We start from the raw sequence: 16,431 nt of genomic DNA, 5'->3' as shown, positions 1-16,431 counted from the left end.
AGTGACCAGACTATGTGATTGAGTTATTACAAATTTTTTATTATTATTAGGGAAAACATACGATTTATTATATAATTATTTTTATCTCGGTCTCCTGAAATTCCCCTAATTTCATTCATTAGAAGGGGATTTAAAGACTTAAGAACAGAATAGCAGCACTCAGGTTTCCTCTGAAATACTCAGTATTTTAAACAGTATGTATGCTTTTTTTTTTTTTTCCTGTTTTAGTAAGCTACATACAGTACTGGTTTCAGAGTTTGTGGAAAGGGAGAAAAGAAAAATTAATTCAAAACCATTCTAGAAAATGCTTTTTGGCACAATAGCAAAAATCAAAAATAGAAAAGCCACTATTATGGGCTGAATTGTACATCACCACTCCCCCCTGCCCCCGACCCCCTCAAAAAATTATGTGTCTAAATCCCAAATCCCAATACCTCGGAACTTTACTATATTTGGAGATACGGTCTTTAAAGAGGTAATTAAATTAAAATGAAGTCATTAGAGTAGGTCCTAATCCATCTGACTGGTGACCTTAGCAGAAGAGGACAGGTGGACACAGAAGCCTGCATAGGAAAGATGATGTGAAGACACAGAGAGAAGAAAACCCTCCACAAGCCAAGAGGAGAGGTCTGGAACAGATCCCTGCTTCAAGGATCTCAGAAGGAACCATGTCTGAGAACACCATGATTTGGCTTCTAGCCTCTAGAACTGTGAGAAAAATAAATTTCTATTGTTCAAGCCACTTAGTCTATAGTACTTTGTTATGGCAGCTCTAACAAATTAATATAGTCGTTTTTATTTTTCCAAAATTTAAATAGTTTTTTTCTGATGTTGTTCAACTTTTACATAAACCTCAGTCATCACTCTTCAGTAGAAACAGGTAGAAGCTCTGGACTCTGCTCCATGAGCTTCTCAATGCTGCGTCCTCATTGGTATAGCAAGGATTAGATAGATGTGTCGAGGACTTCCCCAAAAGGCCTTTTATAGCTAAATCCACAACATATTTTCTGCCTTTCCTAATGCATGAGATTAAAAAGAAAAAGACATGTTTTTGTTAGACCCAGAAGACATCTCTGTATCAGAGCCATTATCTGATTGGTAACTGTGATAAGACTGGGCTGGAGATGTAAGATGGTACCATGGGCATCAGAATCCTGAGAATGAAATTATTCCTGCAGTTTACTGATCTGTTGCTTTTCCTTACCCTGTTTCCAGATAAGTTTTCACCTACTTTGGCTTCAATACCGAGTTTAAACTGGGCCCTGCCCTTGTATCTACCACGATTCTAGTTGTTTTGTTTTGTTTCTTTTAATCCTGCCAGCAGCTTTTTCTATCTTTTCACAAGTAGTACTCAGCCACTGCAAATGTCTTCTGAAGGAGTCTGATCCTTCAGAGGCCCTTTCATCATTTGCTGTCAGTAAACTGAGAATTAGAAACCTACCTCTGCAAGGCTCATTCTTGGCTTGTAAAATCAAACATCTTTTCTTCTAGAAAAAGTATTCTAAAAGCAGCCATTACACACTCAATAACATCTCTGAGATGTGGAGCGTGCACCAGGCCATCCCCCTAACCTACATCCCAGTCCTTCCCTCCTCAACAATCTTCTTATCTAGGAAGATTGTCACTGGCAGATCTTCATATTTTTTGTTTTTGTTTTTAACAAAGAAAAAGTACACAGCAAAGTTTCAAAAGCCTAAGGAAGAGGCAGTATCCATGGTTGTTGATGAGGTAAATGGGTATTACAAGAATGGAGTATGCTTAGTATCTAAATGCATTCTATATACTTGGTGGGACATATAGGATAGGGACACAAAGGTTAAAAATATAGCTTAGTTTTTCCCTCCTTAGTTAATATTTCTGAATTTTTACTTGCTCCCGGGGACGCAGTTGGCTAATAGGTAAAAAATGTAGACCAGGAAAAACTAAGAATGCTTTTTATAGAAGAAAAAAAACATGAAAATCTTGTAAGGCTAGATTTGGAAGAGTATAGGAGAAAGAAGGAATAAAGTAAGGAAGAGACAGGTCAATTTTGTTAATGAGTTTTGAGGAACAGGCAAATAATTATGTGTAGTTTGAAACTCTGAGGATAGATTGGTAAAGAGAATTTTCAGAAGTTTACTTGGTAAATGAAGGACTTCCTCCTTTGCCATCTGTTCCAAAGACTTCATAACAATTAAATCATTACCCTAAGACAAAGTGACAAATTATTCTTTGCCATAATGATACAGGGGTTGGGTATCAACCTTTGCAAGTTAAGTTTCTCTGAGAATTACTTTAAGGCATAAAGAAAATGAATTCTAGTTGAGAATTTAGGGCTCAAGATCAGATTTTTATAGATGGAAATTAGATTTAGGCAGCATTATATGATTTCACTAAGAGGAGATACTCTCTTGGGGAGTTACGAGCTAAAATTTTATTTTAATCCAGCCTTCAAAGGCATCTAGCTGTTAGAGATGATGTCTTTCCTGGTCTAAAAGAGGAGGTCTGCAGTGAAAATAATTATACTAGTTTAGGGTTCATCTCTCTTTTCACTGGCTATGATGGAAACCATTGGATATTGAGATATTATGCCACAGTCATCAAGCAGTCATTGGAACCACTAGCAGGGAAACATTATCAAGGAACATTGCTAGGGATGGGAGATAAGGCACTTGAATTATGGTTGGAATAAACCAATGCACTAATAGTGTCAGGCCCCAGAGGCTGAAAAATGCTGAAGATTAAGTGAGGATCTATCCATAGGATCTAGAATTTGGAATTCATAATGAACTCACAGCCACAAAAGACTTCTTTTGTGAAAGTAATTCCATTTCTATCTCCACACACCGCCACCACCACCACCACCACCACCACCACCACCACCACCACCACCGTAACTGTATACTGCAGGGAAGATTTGCTGGGATTCTTAAACCAAGTTAGCATCCGCACAGCAAACTAAAGGGAAAATAATCTATCCACAGGCTCTGAAACTTTTGAAATGAGTCTTCCAGCAAGATGCAGGGGAATTAAAATAAACAGAAATTTCTAATAGTTAGATTAGCACAGGACATATTTATGTAGACGAGAATTGCTAAGCAAATTCATTCTTACTCCTAACAAAAAAGAACTCTTGAGAGAAGGCAGTAAGGAGTGTCTGAAGAAGTTAGGGCGCAGAGATGATTCAGTCTCCTAAAATGTGATCTGAACTAGCCAAGTCCCTGGGCATAGGCCAGGTCCTTCACTCACAATCAGTGAACTCTCAAAAGTAGCTGATGGGCCAAGTCATAAACCTGCAGCAGAATTAGCTTTTACTGTGATAGGGTTGCCCAAAAATAGAATTGCTGTGACCATACACACATATTCCCCCAGCAGATCACAAATGTAAGTGTAGAAGGGACGGATGTAGTTGTAACCCTAAGATTGGTCAAGATCTTGTACCATAGATAGGTCCTCACTTTTGCTTTACGGAAAAGTAGGGCATCTATTTTGAAACTATCCCCAAAAGGGAAAGGGCTGGCTGAACATTCTATTTCCTTTATTGTCAGAAGAAACAGACCTTGAGTATGTATGTGTAGGAAGGGGACAGAAGAGATACCTTATAAACATTTTATGCTTCAAAATCTTATCTGTGGCATAGAATATATGCTGATAGCAGATGCAGGTTTAGCCAGAGACCTTGACTCTGAACCTCTTTTGACTTTACCGAAGCAAAATCAAACACTAAAATTAAAGTATCTATAAATTACTTACTGTACTTAATTTATACCTGAAATTACTCATATGACCAAAATGTAAACACTTTGTTCTCATCTAACATCTGGTCCTTAGTTCTCTGACCTTCTGACCTTTGACTCTACTTCTCTATTTCTACTTACTTCATTTTAACCATTCTCTTCCATAGGTACTTTCTCCCAGTTTTGTCATCTCCAAAATATCAATTACAAGCTTCTCTGATCCTCTGATTTTCCCAACGTCTATTAAAACCAATCATTTTCCAAGTAATGTAATCGTTCCTTAGCAGTCCTCTTCATTTCTATCTTTCTGCAGCTTTGATTCTATGGCCTATCATTAAGATTATTCCCTTAAAAAACCTTCACATATCTCTCTCCTTTTGATCTCCTTTGGATGCATTAAATGACCTTTTTCTCCCCTCTCCTGTACCTGGGCAACTGAATGTTACATGGGATGACTGGTTTGACTTTTTAAAAATATATAACAGCTTTACTGAGATATAATTCATACATCATACATTAACTCATTTAAGTGTACAATGTAATAGTTTTTAGTATATTCACATAGTTGTGCAACCATAACCACGTTCAATTTTAGAACATTTTCTTTACCTCAGAAAGATACCTGTTAGGAGTCACTCCCATTTCCTTCCAAATCCCTGAGTTCCAGGCAACCACTAAATCTCCATTCTCTATACATTTCTCTATTCTGGAAATTTCATATAAATGTAATCATGCAATACGTGGTCTATTGTAGTGTGTACAAACCCACACACATACATACATGTGCACATGCACACAAAATATTTCTGACCCATAAAAAGGAATGAAGTATATTAATACATGCTACAATGTGAACCTTAAAAATGTTATACGAAGTGAAAGAAGCCAATTACAATGTGCTTATCCATTCATCAGCTGATAGACATTTGGACTGTTTCCACTTTTTGGCTATTGTGAATAGTACTGCTATATAGATTCATGTAAACATTTTTGTGTGGACATATGTTTTCTTGGCTATATATCTAGAGTAGAACTGCTTGACCACAGGGTAACTCTACGTTTCTTTATCATGAAAATGTGTTGGATTTTATCAAATGCTTTTTCTGCATCTACTGAGACGATCATGTGGTTTTCCTACTTTATTTTATTGATATAGTATGCCACATTACTTAGTTTTCAGGTGTTAAACTAATTTGGAATTCCTATGATAAACTTCCTTAGTCATGATATATGTATAATCATTTTTATATGCTGCTGGATACACACCGCTAGTATTCTGTGGAAAATTTTTATGTCTATATTTACCCAAGATAATAGTTCGTTCTTTTCTTTTAATGTTTTGGTATGAGGGGAGGCTGGTTTTATATTAAATTCGTGACCACAAACCTCAACAGGGCACTCGACACTTCTTTATAATCCTACCACAGTTCACACAGATATTTACTGCGTACCTCTCACGTGCGACACCAAAGTTCAAGCTGCTAGGGAAACGGCAATGAAAAAAAAAAACAGACAGCAAAAATGAGTTAACATTCCAGCAAAAGGGGAAGTAGTATATATAAACAAACCAATAAAGAAAACAAGATAATTTCAGATGTTAATAAACGAAAAAGAAATAAACAGGATGGTATGATAGGAAGAAGTGTATGTTGGAGAAGGTGAGGAGATGATCGAGGAAAGTTTACATGGAAAGATGACATTTGAACTCGGACTTGAAAACTGAAGACACGGCTAAAATACCTTGAAAAGAAAAAAATTTTGGCCTATTTGAAGGGAAAAAAATGAGATCAGTGTGACAGGTAATAAGTGCAGGGAATATTTCTTATCCAGACCTATTACCAACTAGAAAAAAAAAAAAAGAGAGAACTCAATAAAAAATATCAAAGAGACTTGAACGGTTACTTTGCAAAAGAGGCAATCCAAATGACCAATAAATATGAAAAGGTCCTCCAACCACCGTACACTTACAAGCGAAGCCAATGTTAAAAAGACTGACAATGCCAAGTGATGGCAAGGATATAAACAAACTGGAACTGTCATACACAGTTGGTTGGGTTGACAACTGGTATGACCATGGGTAAATTTGCTTTTCATTATCTACTAAATTTGAACATACTCACTCCTAAGTATATATCTATATCTATATCTAATATCTATATGTAGATTTCTATCAATAAATATGTACGGGAATGTTCACTGTCAAAAACTGTAAACTACTCAAATATCTATAAATTTTTCTGTAGAACAGAAAAATGGGACGTGGTATGCTCACATAGTGAAATACTACATAGCAATAAAAATGAACAAACACCTGCTACACACAACTTGAGTGAATCTCAGAAATATGTTGCATGAAAGAAACTAGACATAAAAAATACATACTATATGATTCCATTTATATAAAGTTTTATAACAAGTGGAACTAATTTGTCACATTAAAAGTTAGGATAGTAGTTAAGTTTGGGTCAAAGCAATATAGTGACCAAGAAAGTGTACAAGGTAGATTCTTTGGTGCTGGCAATGTGCTTCTAAAGTCCTGACAACTGTGACAAGTAATGAATGAGGGGAAGAGATTCATCCTTACTTTGAATGTGGTTATACAAGTGTATTTACTTTGTGACAACTTGTGAGCTGTTCATCTATAATTTTTGCAGTTTTTGTATATATGGTATAGTTCAATATATCATGTATTTTAAAATAGATATTATATTACAGCCTAAAGAATAGATTTGAGGAAAGAGATGATGTTTTGGCTTTGGGTAGGAATAGAACTGTTAAGAAAATTGGACTGATTCCATACATGGTTTAGAGGAAGAATGGGTAGGAACCACTAATGTACTGCATATAGGGAATGAATAGAAAAAGGTAAGAATCAAGATTGACTACTAAATTCTCAAAGTAATTCAATCAAAGCTGGTGACATTTATGTTTCCTAAAGATAGCATGGTTGATTGTGTTAGAAGTTGCTCAGAATTTCCATAACGAGGACAAAGAAGTTGCCCTTATATTTAAACATAGAAGTCACTGATGATCTGAGGACAATATTAGGTTAATGGTGGAGATAAAATTCTGATTGGAGCATGTGGAAGTGAAATTATGAAGTAAGGAAATGGGGAAAACAATTTTAGGTGACTCTTTGAGTATTTTTTTTTTCCTGTGAATGGGGAGGGGAAAATGTGCAAAAAAAAAAAAAAAAAGCAAAAAGCATTGTGTGATCAGGGCAAATTATGATATATATTATACAAGTGGTTGAAGAGAAGGCACCTAGTATAAAAAAAATAAACTCGACTTAATAATTTTGGCAGATTAGACCTTAATCCATTACAATTCACCTTCACTTTCCCGCCCCCCAACCAGAAAGTCACTTTCTAAGATATTATTAACTTCCACTACAAATGGTCAAATTTTATTCTTTAAGTTTTGCTATGTTGGGGGTTGGAGAACGTTCCCAGTTTTCTCTTTATTTTTTTTTTCCCCTTTAACAGCTTTATTGAGATATAATTCACATATCATGAAGTTCACCCATTTAAAGTATACAATCATTTCTTTTTATGTTCTGGGTTCCTTAATGATGTTTGAAAGTTGTCCAGTATTAATAACATGCAGCATAAAACAAACAAACAAACAAAAAGGTTTGGAAATAGAACAGATATTTTCCCTCCAAACTTTATCTCCATGATCAACTTTAAAGTAAAAAGTATTTATTGTACAAAACAAGATTTCAGAAAAACCACAAAGATAAACCATTTCCAATTGCTGATATTCAGGAAATAACTCGTAATAACTTGAGGACTATTTTTGTTTCTGTTTGTTTGGTTTTTACTTTAGGAATCTTACCCTTATTCTATACATCTGCTCTTCTGAATATGAGAGAATATTAATCTCTAGTTGTTTCAACCACTATTTGGTATCTTTCTATAATTACCTGAGGCTCAAAGCATTCCTAACAAATATAGGCTTAGTTCCTGATCTCTTACATCTAAGCTGCTGATTCTTGCAGGAAATTACAGTCATGCCTATTGGTACTACTACAAGTTCAGACTCCAAACTCAGACAAGCCCATGGCACATCTTTAAGGCTATCCTTTATATGTATTCTTTCTTTTTCCTCTTACATCCTTACAGTGATTATTCAAAACCTTTATAAATCTCAGACCATCTTTCTCATTCTCAAAAGATAAATTTTCCTCCTACATCAAAGAAAATCTCCATCTCTTCTCAACTCAATACCTAAACTAAATGCATATCTAAAACTACTCACTTATTTGCTGCTGTTTCAGACTGATTCTATTTTCTTTTTCTGAATACTTCTTGAGTATTCTTGAGGGTTTATGATGACCCAGACATCATGCAAAGACAAAGACAAGATCCCTCTCTTCAAGTAATGGTTTAAGAACTATTATGAGACAAATAGAAAATGATATGGAAGCATAGTAAGGCACATCTGAGACTTTCAGGTACAGGGTGTCCGGCTACTTAGAAAAGTTGATGCCTAAGACAATCTGAAAGATGATAAGTAGTAATCAATGCCCCTATGATGTGCCCCAGCAGTCTCTGCTCCCTCTACACACTACTCAACACATTGTATAATAGTGTATTTAAAGAAATACTCTACAAGAAAATCCATTTAGGGGAAGGTTCATATTTATCTTGTTAACTACTTGATCCTTAGCATCTAACAAATACTTGCCGAAGAGAAGCACTGAATGACTAATTACAACATTATAAATTGTAATATTATGAGTGGCTATGTTCACTCATTTACCTAATTAACAGACCCTATATATCACTCAGGGACTAGTTTATGTAGATATTCCTGGATAGCTTCTAGCTTAAATGCTCCAATATGCTTAATGTATTTTTTTTTTTTTTGGTTTTAATTGAAGATAAATGATGGATTTGACCTAAACTCAGCAAAATAGAAATGAAATAGCTTATTGGCATATTTAAAGGCTAGTATGTCTTGCAGCAACTATATTCTTCTGCTTTAAAATGTTTCAAGGGAAACATCAATAATAAGAAATCTGATAATTGTGCTAAATGTCAACTTCAAAACAGTCATCAATCTATATGCTTTAGATGGCTGTAAGTATCCCAGTTTACTCAGTATATTGAGATTTTTAAGAATAAAGCAGATCCAACAAAGATAATAAATCTCTTCAGCTGTCTACCAAATGCAATAGTGTTATAAATGGATTAGATTTATATCTGTAGTTTGAACAAGGAGAGTATTAATTTCATACTGGCTTAGTAATTTCTCCTTATGCGTCCATTCTCAATTGATCTTTATTGAAGCTATAGTGGCATGGAAATTACATGATTGACTGCTAAAAGATAAAACTTTGTTCCACTAATGTTGTGGAAGAACAGTCTTTAGGTTGACCTCTTCCTTTAAATAACAAGACACAAAAATAGAATCTCAAGTTAATACAATTAGAGAATTCCAACTTGTTAGTCAAATGACTTATACATTGTCATTTATTTTCCTCATTTTAGAAATGTGTCATAATTCTAATAAATCAAGTGATAAATTCCTTACTCTGGGTTCTAGTAATTACACAATTATTGTCTCAAAAATCACTACCCAAAGGAAATGAACCTACGACTAAAGAGTTTCCAAATGAGAATGTGAAAATGGAAGTAATTTTGAACTGCAAATACAAAACTGAAAGCACGCCTCTTCAATCTATCACACCTAAATTTGCAAAATAAACATGACACACTGAGAATAGGAGAAAGTTGGAAAGTTTCTTATCCCGGAAAGAAACAAACTAAAGGTTTTTCCCAGGTTGTCCAACTATCTTTTTAATTTCTTTAGAGAGGATTCTCTCCTCTTCGGGCCTGGGAGGAAACCCTGGTATGCCTATCTTTCCACATGATGAAATGGGGAAAACAAGGTGGCACATTGGTTTCATAAAATCTCATGTTCACCCTCCACCTTTCATTTAGAGCTTTCAAACCCTCACCACAATCTTTCTGGGAAGACTTCAGTGTAGACACGTCTTCAGCATATTTTGTGCTGAAGCTTCCTAGGCTCTATTTGACAAAATGTTCATACCCAGTTTCTCTCACAGTATTAGTTGAAATCCTTTGTCTACTGATGATTCTCCAACCCTTTCTTTTTCCTATGTGTACGATTCTGTTTCACTTTTTAACAGTAATTTTAATAGAAGAAAAAGATATAAATAAGTCTGAAATCTTGAAGAGAACGTGACAATTTGCATTCTCAAAAATACATTGCAAACATGTCCCTATCATTCGATGACTACACTATTTAAGCACCCGTATTTTAGTTTTGAAGCTGCAATTGTTATTTACTCAATTAAGTATACAGACAGTTCTAATGAAATTCAAAGATCACATATTTTCCCAATATTGAAGTCAGCAGTTAATAATTTTTTTTTTAATATTTTATCAGTTATGGGTTTAGAAACCTTTAGTTACCTATTGTTTGGTTATTGTTGCCTGTTCTTTTGGTATCATATCAAGAAATCATTGCCAAATTCAATTTCATGAAGCTTTCTCCCTATTTTTCTTCTAAGAGGTTTAGCTTTCATGCAGGTCTTTTATTCATTTTGACTTAATTTTTGTAGATGGTGTAATGTGCAGATCCAACTTCATTGTTTTGTATATGGACATTCAGTTTTCCCAGTACCACTTGTTGAAAAGATTGCCCTTTCCCCACTGAATGGTCTTGACAACTTTGTTGAAAATCATTTGACCATATATAGGGGGTTCGTTGGGGCTCTCTATTTTATTCCACGGGTCTATATGTATGTCATTATACCAGAACAATACTGTTTTGATTCTGCAGCTTTATAATATGTTTTGCAGTCAGTTAATGTGAAGCTACCAGCTTTGTTTAATTTCAGCTTTGCTCTACTTTGTAAAGATTGTCATGGCTACTCAAGGTAGCTTCAGGTTCCGTATTAACTTTAAGAAAAGATATTTTCCATTTTGTTTTTAATAAAAGCTGTTCTGTGTGTGGTCAGTAACTTTAATTCTCAAATTGATGATGGAGAGTTTTTCTGGGGTTCCCCAATTCTCTAGGAATTTTTGTGTTTGTAGAAAACGTCAATTAATAATCTAAGAATGTAAATATTATAAAATTATAATCAGGTTCAACTGAATGAAAACTTAAATGAGTAAAGATACCCAATTTCAATGCTTAAGTTAGCAGTATTTATAGGAAAACTGGCTGGGCTAGCTCAAGAATGGCCTTTTAGAAATATGCTAAGGCATCATTTTCGGAACTTGAGAAGAGAAATGTAATGGTAAGATTTACATTTTTAAAAGATCACTTAGATATCCCTACAAAGGATAAGTTGGAAGTCAAAAAAAAAAAAAAAGGAAAAAACGAATTAGAGGAAACTATTTTAACAGTACAGATAAGAAATTGTGGCATGACGGGGACTATGAAACAGGAATGGAAAGAGAGCTAAGGGGTAAAATTTATAAAACCAGATGAACAGATTGGCTATGGCTGAGAAGGGGTTATTAAAGCCAAAAGAAACTAATATAAAGTGATTGTTGAAAAAAATGATTAATAAAATACTATCAGGAAAATTTAAAAAGATCTGTCTTTTGTTTTTGGACTTTTAGGAATTGATTTTGAGTACATCATGAGTTGTGCATTGGGTGTGAAAATTCTTCCTCTCTTTTGCTACATAATCTATTTATAAATCTAGCTTAATTTCTTTCTATAGATCTTACTGAAGCTTAATGTCATCCTTTCATTATTGTTTATTTGGTAGCTTTATCAGATGTCTTTCCTCCAGAAAGCTAACTTTGTCTTCTTGGTTTTTACAGTGTAGATGTAAATCTCAAAAGAGGATTATTTCTTCCTCTCTTCCCATTTTACATAGGAAAGAAGTTTTCATGGGCACATATAAAACCTGTCACAAAAAGATTAATAGAATTTGTCATGTTGTTAAATTTCACATAGGTCTTTGTGAAATGCGACAGATTTCTCTGTAACAGATGTTGCTTGCTTATACATTAAAAAGCCATTTTGCCTATTTCATCTCAATGTCCAAAACAATGTCTGGAACATGGTGGGTACTAATTAAACATTTGTTAAAAATTGAATTAATGAATTCGTATCCCAAATACCAGAGTATAACTGTCAGTCCTCAGAGGAGAGCTGCTCCTACTTCATTTAATAAGTATAGGATTCCCTCTACTGGATCTTCTTTCTCTGCACAATCTACCAAACTCATCCTGGATTCTCCTGTTAGCTGTTCTATTTCTTCTCCCTACTCCTCATATTAAGGCTCTCTAGGACTACTAATTTTTGTCTTCACCTACATGTTTCCAAAAGAAAATCACTGCATTTAGTTACTGAGCATACAATTATGACATTCATAGGGTTTTGTTTTACTTTGTTTTTTTTTTTTTTTTTTTTAAGAAAGTTCTGTCTGAAGCTAATTCCTATAGACTGAGTACAAAGCACTTCTAGTCAAAAAGTTTTTATGAAGCACAGATTGTATGTCCGGGGCAAGGCTAGCTACTAGAGACTGGAGTATATCTCTCTCTTTTATAAACAGAATGTCATATTAATTTGACACCTACTATCGCCCATTCATTTGAAAAGTACATGAACAAGCTCTCCTTTCAGTTAGAAACTTGGCATCATTCCTTTTCTCCTTGAATTCATATTTTTATCTCATTTCTCCCACATAAGTTTATCCCACCATATTTTAGTTCTTGAATTTTTAATTGATCAACCTATCACATTTCCCTACAACAAAAATATATTTTAAAGTTCCAAGAACATAAGTTTTAAAAAATTTTCCTTAGTATTGTTATTAAATTACTAGAACACTACTGATCAAATAACACATTACGAAGTATGATCATTTTAAAATATCAAAAGCCAGCTTTTATTGTAAATGAATCTCATGACAAAATGGATAGGGCCTTTCCTGCCTCCTCACTATCATTTAGGTCATGTATCCAGGAAGAATATTATTGTTACGAAGAAATAGGGTTAATTCTATTCTTATATTTTATATTCTTCCATTCCAAATATTTGGGAGGATTTCTGGTTACACTAATGATTATTCTCAAACTAAGCTATGTACCAAAAATCACATAAGGGTATGTCATCAAAATAATTTTTAATGATCAGCTGACAACTTGATTGAGTACTTCTGCAATATTTTCGAAAGTCATTGGAAATTTCCAGTCTTGCAAAAGAATCAGCTACCCAGCCATTAGAATTATTCACTTCCTAAACAAGATTTAGGTCAGTTAAAAGCACTGCTTTATTTACAGAGTATTAGAGGGACAATTATCAAAGAGAAAAGAAAAGAAAAGGTGATTCGGGCACACGCTGATGCAGATCAATATTAACAAAAACGTGCAAGTTAACAAACAGAATTAACACCCTTAAACTATCCATTGCATTAATTCCCTTGAAAGCCCTCACATACCTTGAGGTTAAGGGTTGGGGATATGTGTTGCCTAGTTTGAAGACTGCTGCTTCAGGATACACATGGATTTGGATACACACAGTGTAACAGAAGTCATGAACTTTGATTAAGTAGTTCACAACCTTCAGTGTGTGTTTTGGGTGATGGGTATGTGTGTGTGATGAAGTAGGGGAGAAAAAAGGTAAGATAATATATGCCCAGATACCAGGATTTTCATTTTTGATAGTATTTTTAAATGTGCTCTTTATCTCTGCCACTAAAACTATTTCTTTACTCTAATGCTCTTAACCTGGACACGTGATATGTGGGGGAGAAAAGAGGAAGAATGCTTTTAAAACAATACTCATGAAACGACAGTGAAGTTGATATTAAGATGAAAAGACACTGCTATTTCACTTAAAGATTCTGATATGTTAAGTCTATTCTGCTGACAATGAAGAGCCACACCTATCAAAGGTCTACCACAGAGCAGAGTACTCATAGACTACAGGGCAAAGGAATAGAAAACATGATCTCTAACCAGAAATTCGCTTAAAATTTTCCCTTAAAAGGCGCATTCTTATTGATTCCTCTGTGTATGTTCATCACACCTAAGGAATACATAGCTTTCATTTACAAATAAAAAAAAACACTTTTTTTTTTCATTTTTTACTATGTTGCCTAATTAAACCAAAATAAGATTTGAAGCAGCTCTAAAAATGCAAGATTGCCTAAAAATAAGAGAAGCTGAACCAGTCAGAAGTTGTGCCAATGCCCATATTCTTTGTTCAGAGATTGGTTTGAAATAAAATCCACTAATGAAAAAGGGAACCTAGTCAATATTGGAATGAAACCAATATCATATTCTTCAGGAGTCCTGTCACTGATGGAAAACATCAGGACCTTAGCAAGGGGATGGGTGGAGTGGGAAAAGGAGGAGAAACTCTTGAAATACCTATCTCTGTTACTTACAACCTGTAAACACGACACTTAAAAAAGTACCTTGTGGAGTGTATTATTCAATCTAAAATGGCCATTCTGTAACAGATATATATTTTTGAAGCAGTGATTTGTTTCAGACTGCAACTGTAGTTACAGAAAACAGTAGTTTTAAAAAAAATTGTCCTAAACTTGGCCTGGGATAGAATTTTTTGAATGGCTAATTCACAACTTCCTCTTGGGATGAAACGAACATTCCAGAAAAAATGCCTAAACAATAATATTCCAATAAACTTGAATGGAATTAAGACTTACTCTGGGAACCATTCATACACCTAAGCAACTGACTATATTATTAGTTACGAATCTAGTAACCCCCAAATTCTTTTCTTTCTGTTATCTACTTTACAATTATAAAACCATTTTCTTTTCCCACGTATCCCTACCAAGACTGTACCTTTGGACTTTCAGAGGCCTTTTCTTTTTCAGCAAGATTGTAATAAAACTTTAACACATGCTTATAATGAAACTGTGTGTTAATAATTTATTTGTTAGAATTAAAGTAGATGCATAGAAATGGAGAGGAAGCGATCATTTCCGGCTTAATGTAATGAATACCTATATTATATTTTGTCATAACCTAGTAGAGGTACCAATCCCTCCACCACCCCAAAAAATTTTAAGATATTTTATGTGATTAAATTATAGGCTTATACATTCTCGACAAGCAATAATTTTGTAAGACCCTTTTTTTTCATAATTATAATAAAGAGGTGAGCATTTTAAAAGAAAAAGACTCATCAGATAAACTTTAAAATAACGTGCTAATATTTTCCTTTACTTGAAAAGATAAAAATGAGTCTTCTTCAAGTCTAGAATTATTCTAAGTTGTGAAGATTCAAAAATAGAGAACATTTCTATGTCTACAAGTTAGAAACCAAATTATTATTTTATTTCTGACGATCTGAGGTGCCTCAACCGATTTTGTTAACATTCTTCAAAACTCTACTGGCCGAAACACACTGCTTGGTGGTTATGGTTATACTTCAGGGATTAACTAGGAGGAATTAACTAGGTTTGCTTTTAAATTTGTAAAGCGCCATTACTGAGGCCAACAAAAAGGGCTGATTCTTGTCTAAAATATTCAAAACACTGCGCTCTGCCATGATCCAGCCCAATAAATTGAAGTACATTGATCTAAATGATTACATTAATATAGATATTTAAGTTTTTCTAAAATACCAAATTGTGGTCTTTGTTCATAACAGCTGTGAATTTTCACTTAAATCTAAACAAGAAAGGGAGGCTTAACAATAAAAGCATAATTTAAAATAAACCCATCCTTTGATGAGCTAACTTTGGGCCGATGAATAAAAACGCAATGCAAAAAACATCTTCCAACAGAACACCAACTTAAATATTAAAGCAATCAGGTGACAAAACACTACTTAAGGAGGGCGGCGAGGAGCGTCATTATTGCCAATTGGTGGTTAACATGAGGATAAACTGCCTATATACCGTTTTCTGGTTTATGCTTTTAACCAGAAATAGCCCTAGAATTTGAGGGGTTTCATCTGGCTGCGACGCCCAAATATTAACGAATTCCACTACTGTAACTCGACAGTTCGGGAATGTCACCTAGAATAAACCAAGGGTAGCGGCAATTCCAGGTCAGCCAGGTGCAATACCCAAATCCCAACGCTTTGCCGTGAAGTCAATAAATTTCACATTTTTTGAAAAGGCAATGTGCTGAATAACTATGGGGACCTTGAACGATGCGCCGAGTTTGTTTCAAACGATCGCTCGAGGATTCCAAGCAGCGTCCAGAAAACAAAGTGAGGGGTTAAACGGCTCCCCTCGTTCTCCCCAGCCCCCGTGCGTTTACAGGTTTCCCAGTTACCAGCCACAGAAAGGCGACAGTTCTGTAAACCCTTAAGGGCGCTACCAAGCGGAGTAAACACACACCACACACACTCGGGGACACCCAAATAGACGCTGAGTGAAGTGGACGCGCTGGACAACAGCCGTGAAGCAGGCCGTCAGCCCCACCGTCGCGGAGGTGGGGAACGCTCTTACCCAACTCCGGCTCCGCCTCCGCCTCTTCCCGTCGCCGCGGCCCCGCCCACCCGCCGCAGGGGCTCACGGGACATGTAGTACAGCGCGCCCACCTTCTCATGCCCCTCAAATCACCAGCTCCCTCCCAGGTCTCTCGGGTCTGAGTTCCGGTACGCTAACGAGGCCCCGGCGCCGAGACTGTGGACGGCGTGTGCCGGTTTTCCGGCTGCATGCTGCTCATCCTCTCTTCCAGCCCCTCTCGACAGCCTTTCGCCTTCGCGGTGTGCTACGCTGAGGAGGCCAGCGCCG

General features: G+C 35.4%; 1 protein-coding gene and 1 pseudogene across 2 annotated transcripts in view; both read right to left on the bottom strand.

The window, feature by feature from the left end:
- Window positions 1-16,329, bottom strand: part of ZCWPW2 (zinc finger CW-type and PWWP domain containing 2) — a 106,135-nt gene extending 89,806 nt beyond the window's left edge. Inside the window, exon 1 of one of the 2 annotated variants that reach the window (XM_016149593.2) lies at window positions 16,236-16,329. In XM_016149593.2, the coding sequence (XP_016005079.1) occupies window positions 16,236-16,243 (8 nt within the window). In that variant the 5' untranslated portion in view covers window positions 16,244-16,329. Of the gene's footprint in view, window positions 1-16,143 lie in introns of both variants that reach the window. The other variant, XM_016149592.2, reaches the window with a different exon arrangement.
- On the bottom strand, window positions 205-2,816 carry LOC118601696 (annotated as a pseudogene).
- Window positions 16,330-16,431: the final 102 nt, after the last annotated feature.

The sequence above is a fragment of the Rousettus aegyptiacus genome, unplaced genomic scaffold, assembly GCF_014176215.1.
Source record: "Rousettus aegyptiacus isolate mRouAeg1 unplaced genomic scaffold, mRouAeg1.p scaffold_m13_p_4, whole genome shotgun sequence".
NCBI classification, from domain to species: Eukaryota; Metazoa; Chordata; class Mammalia; order Chiroptera; family Pteropodidae; genus Rousettus; species Rousettus aegyptiacus.
This window is presented reverse-complemented; position numbering and strand designations above follow the sequence as displayed.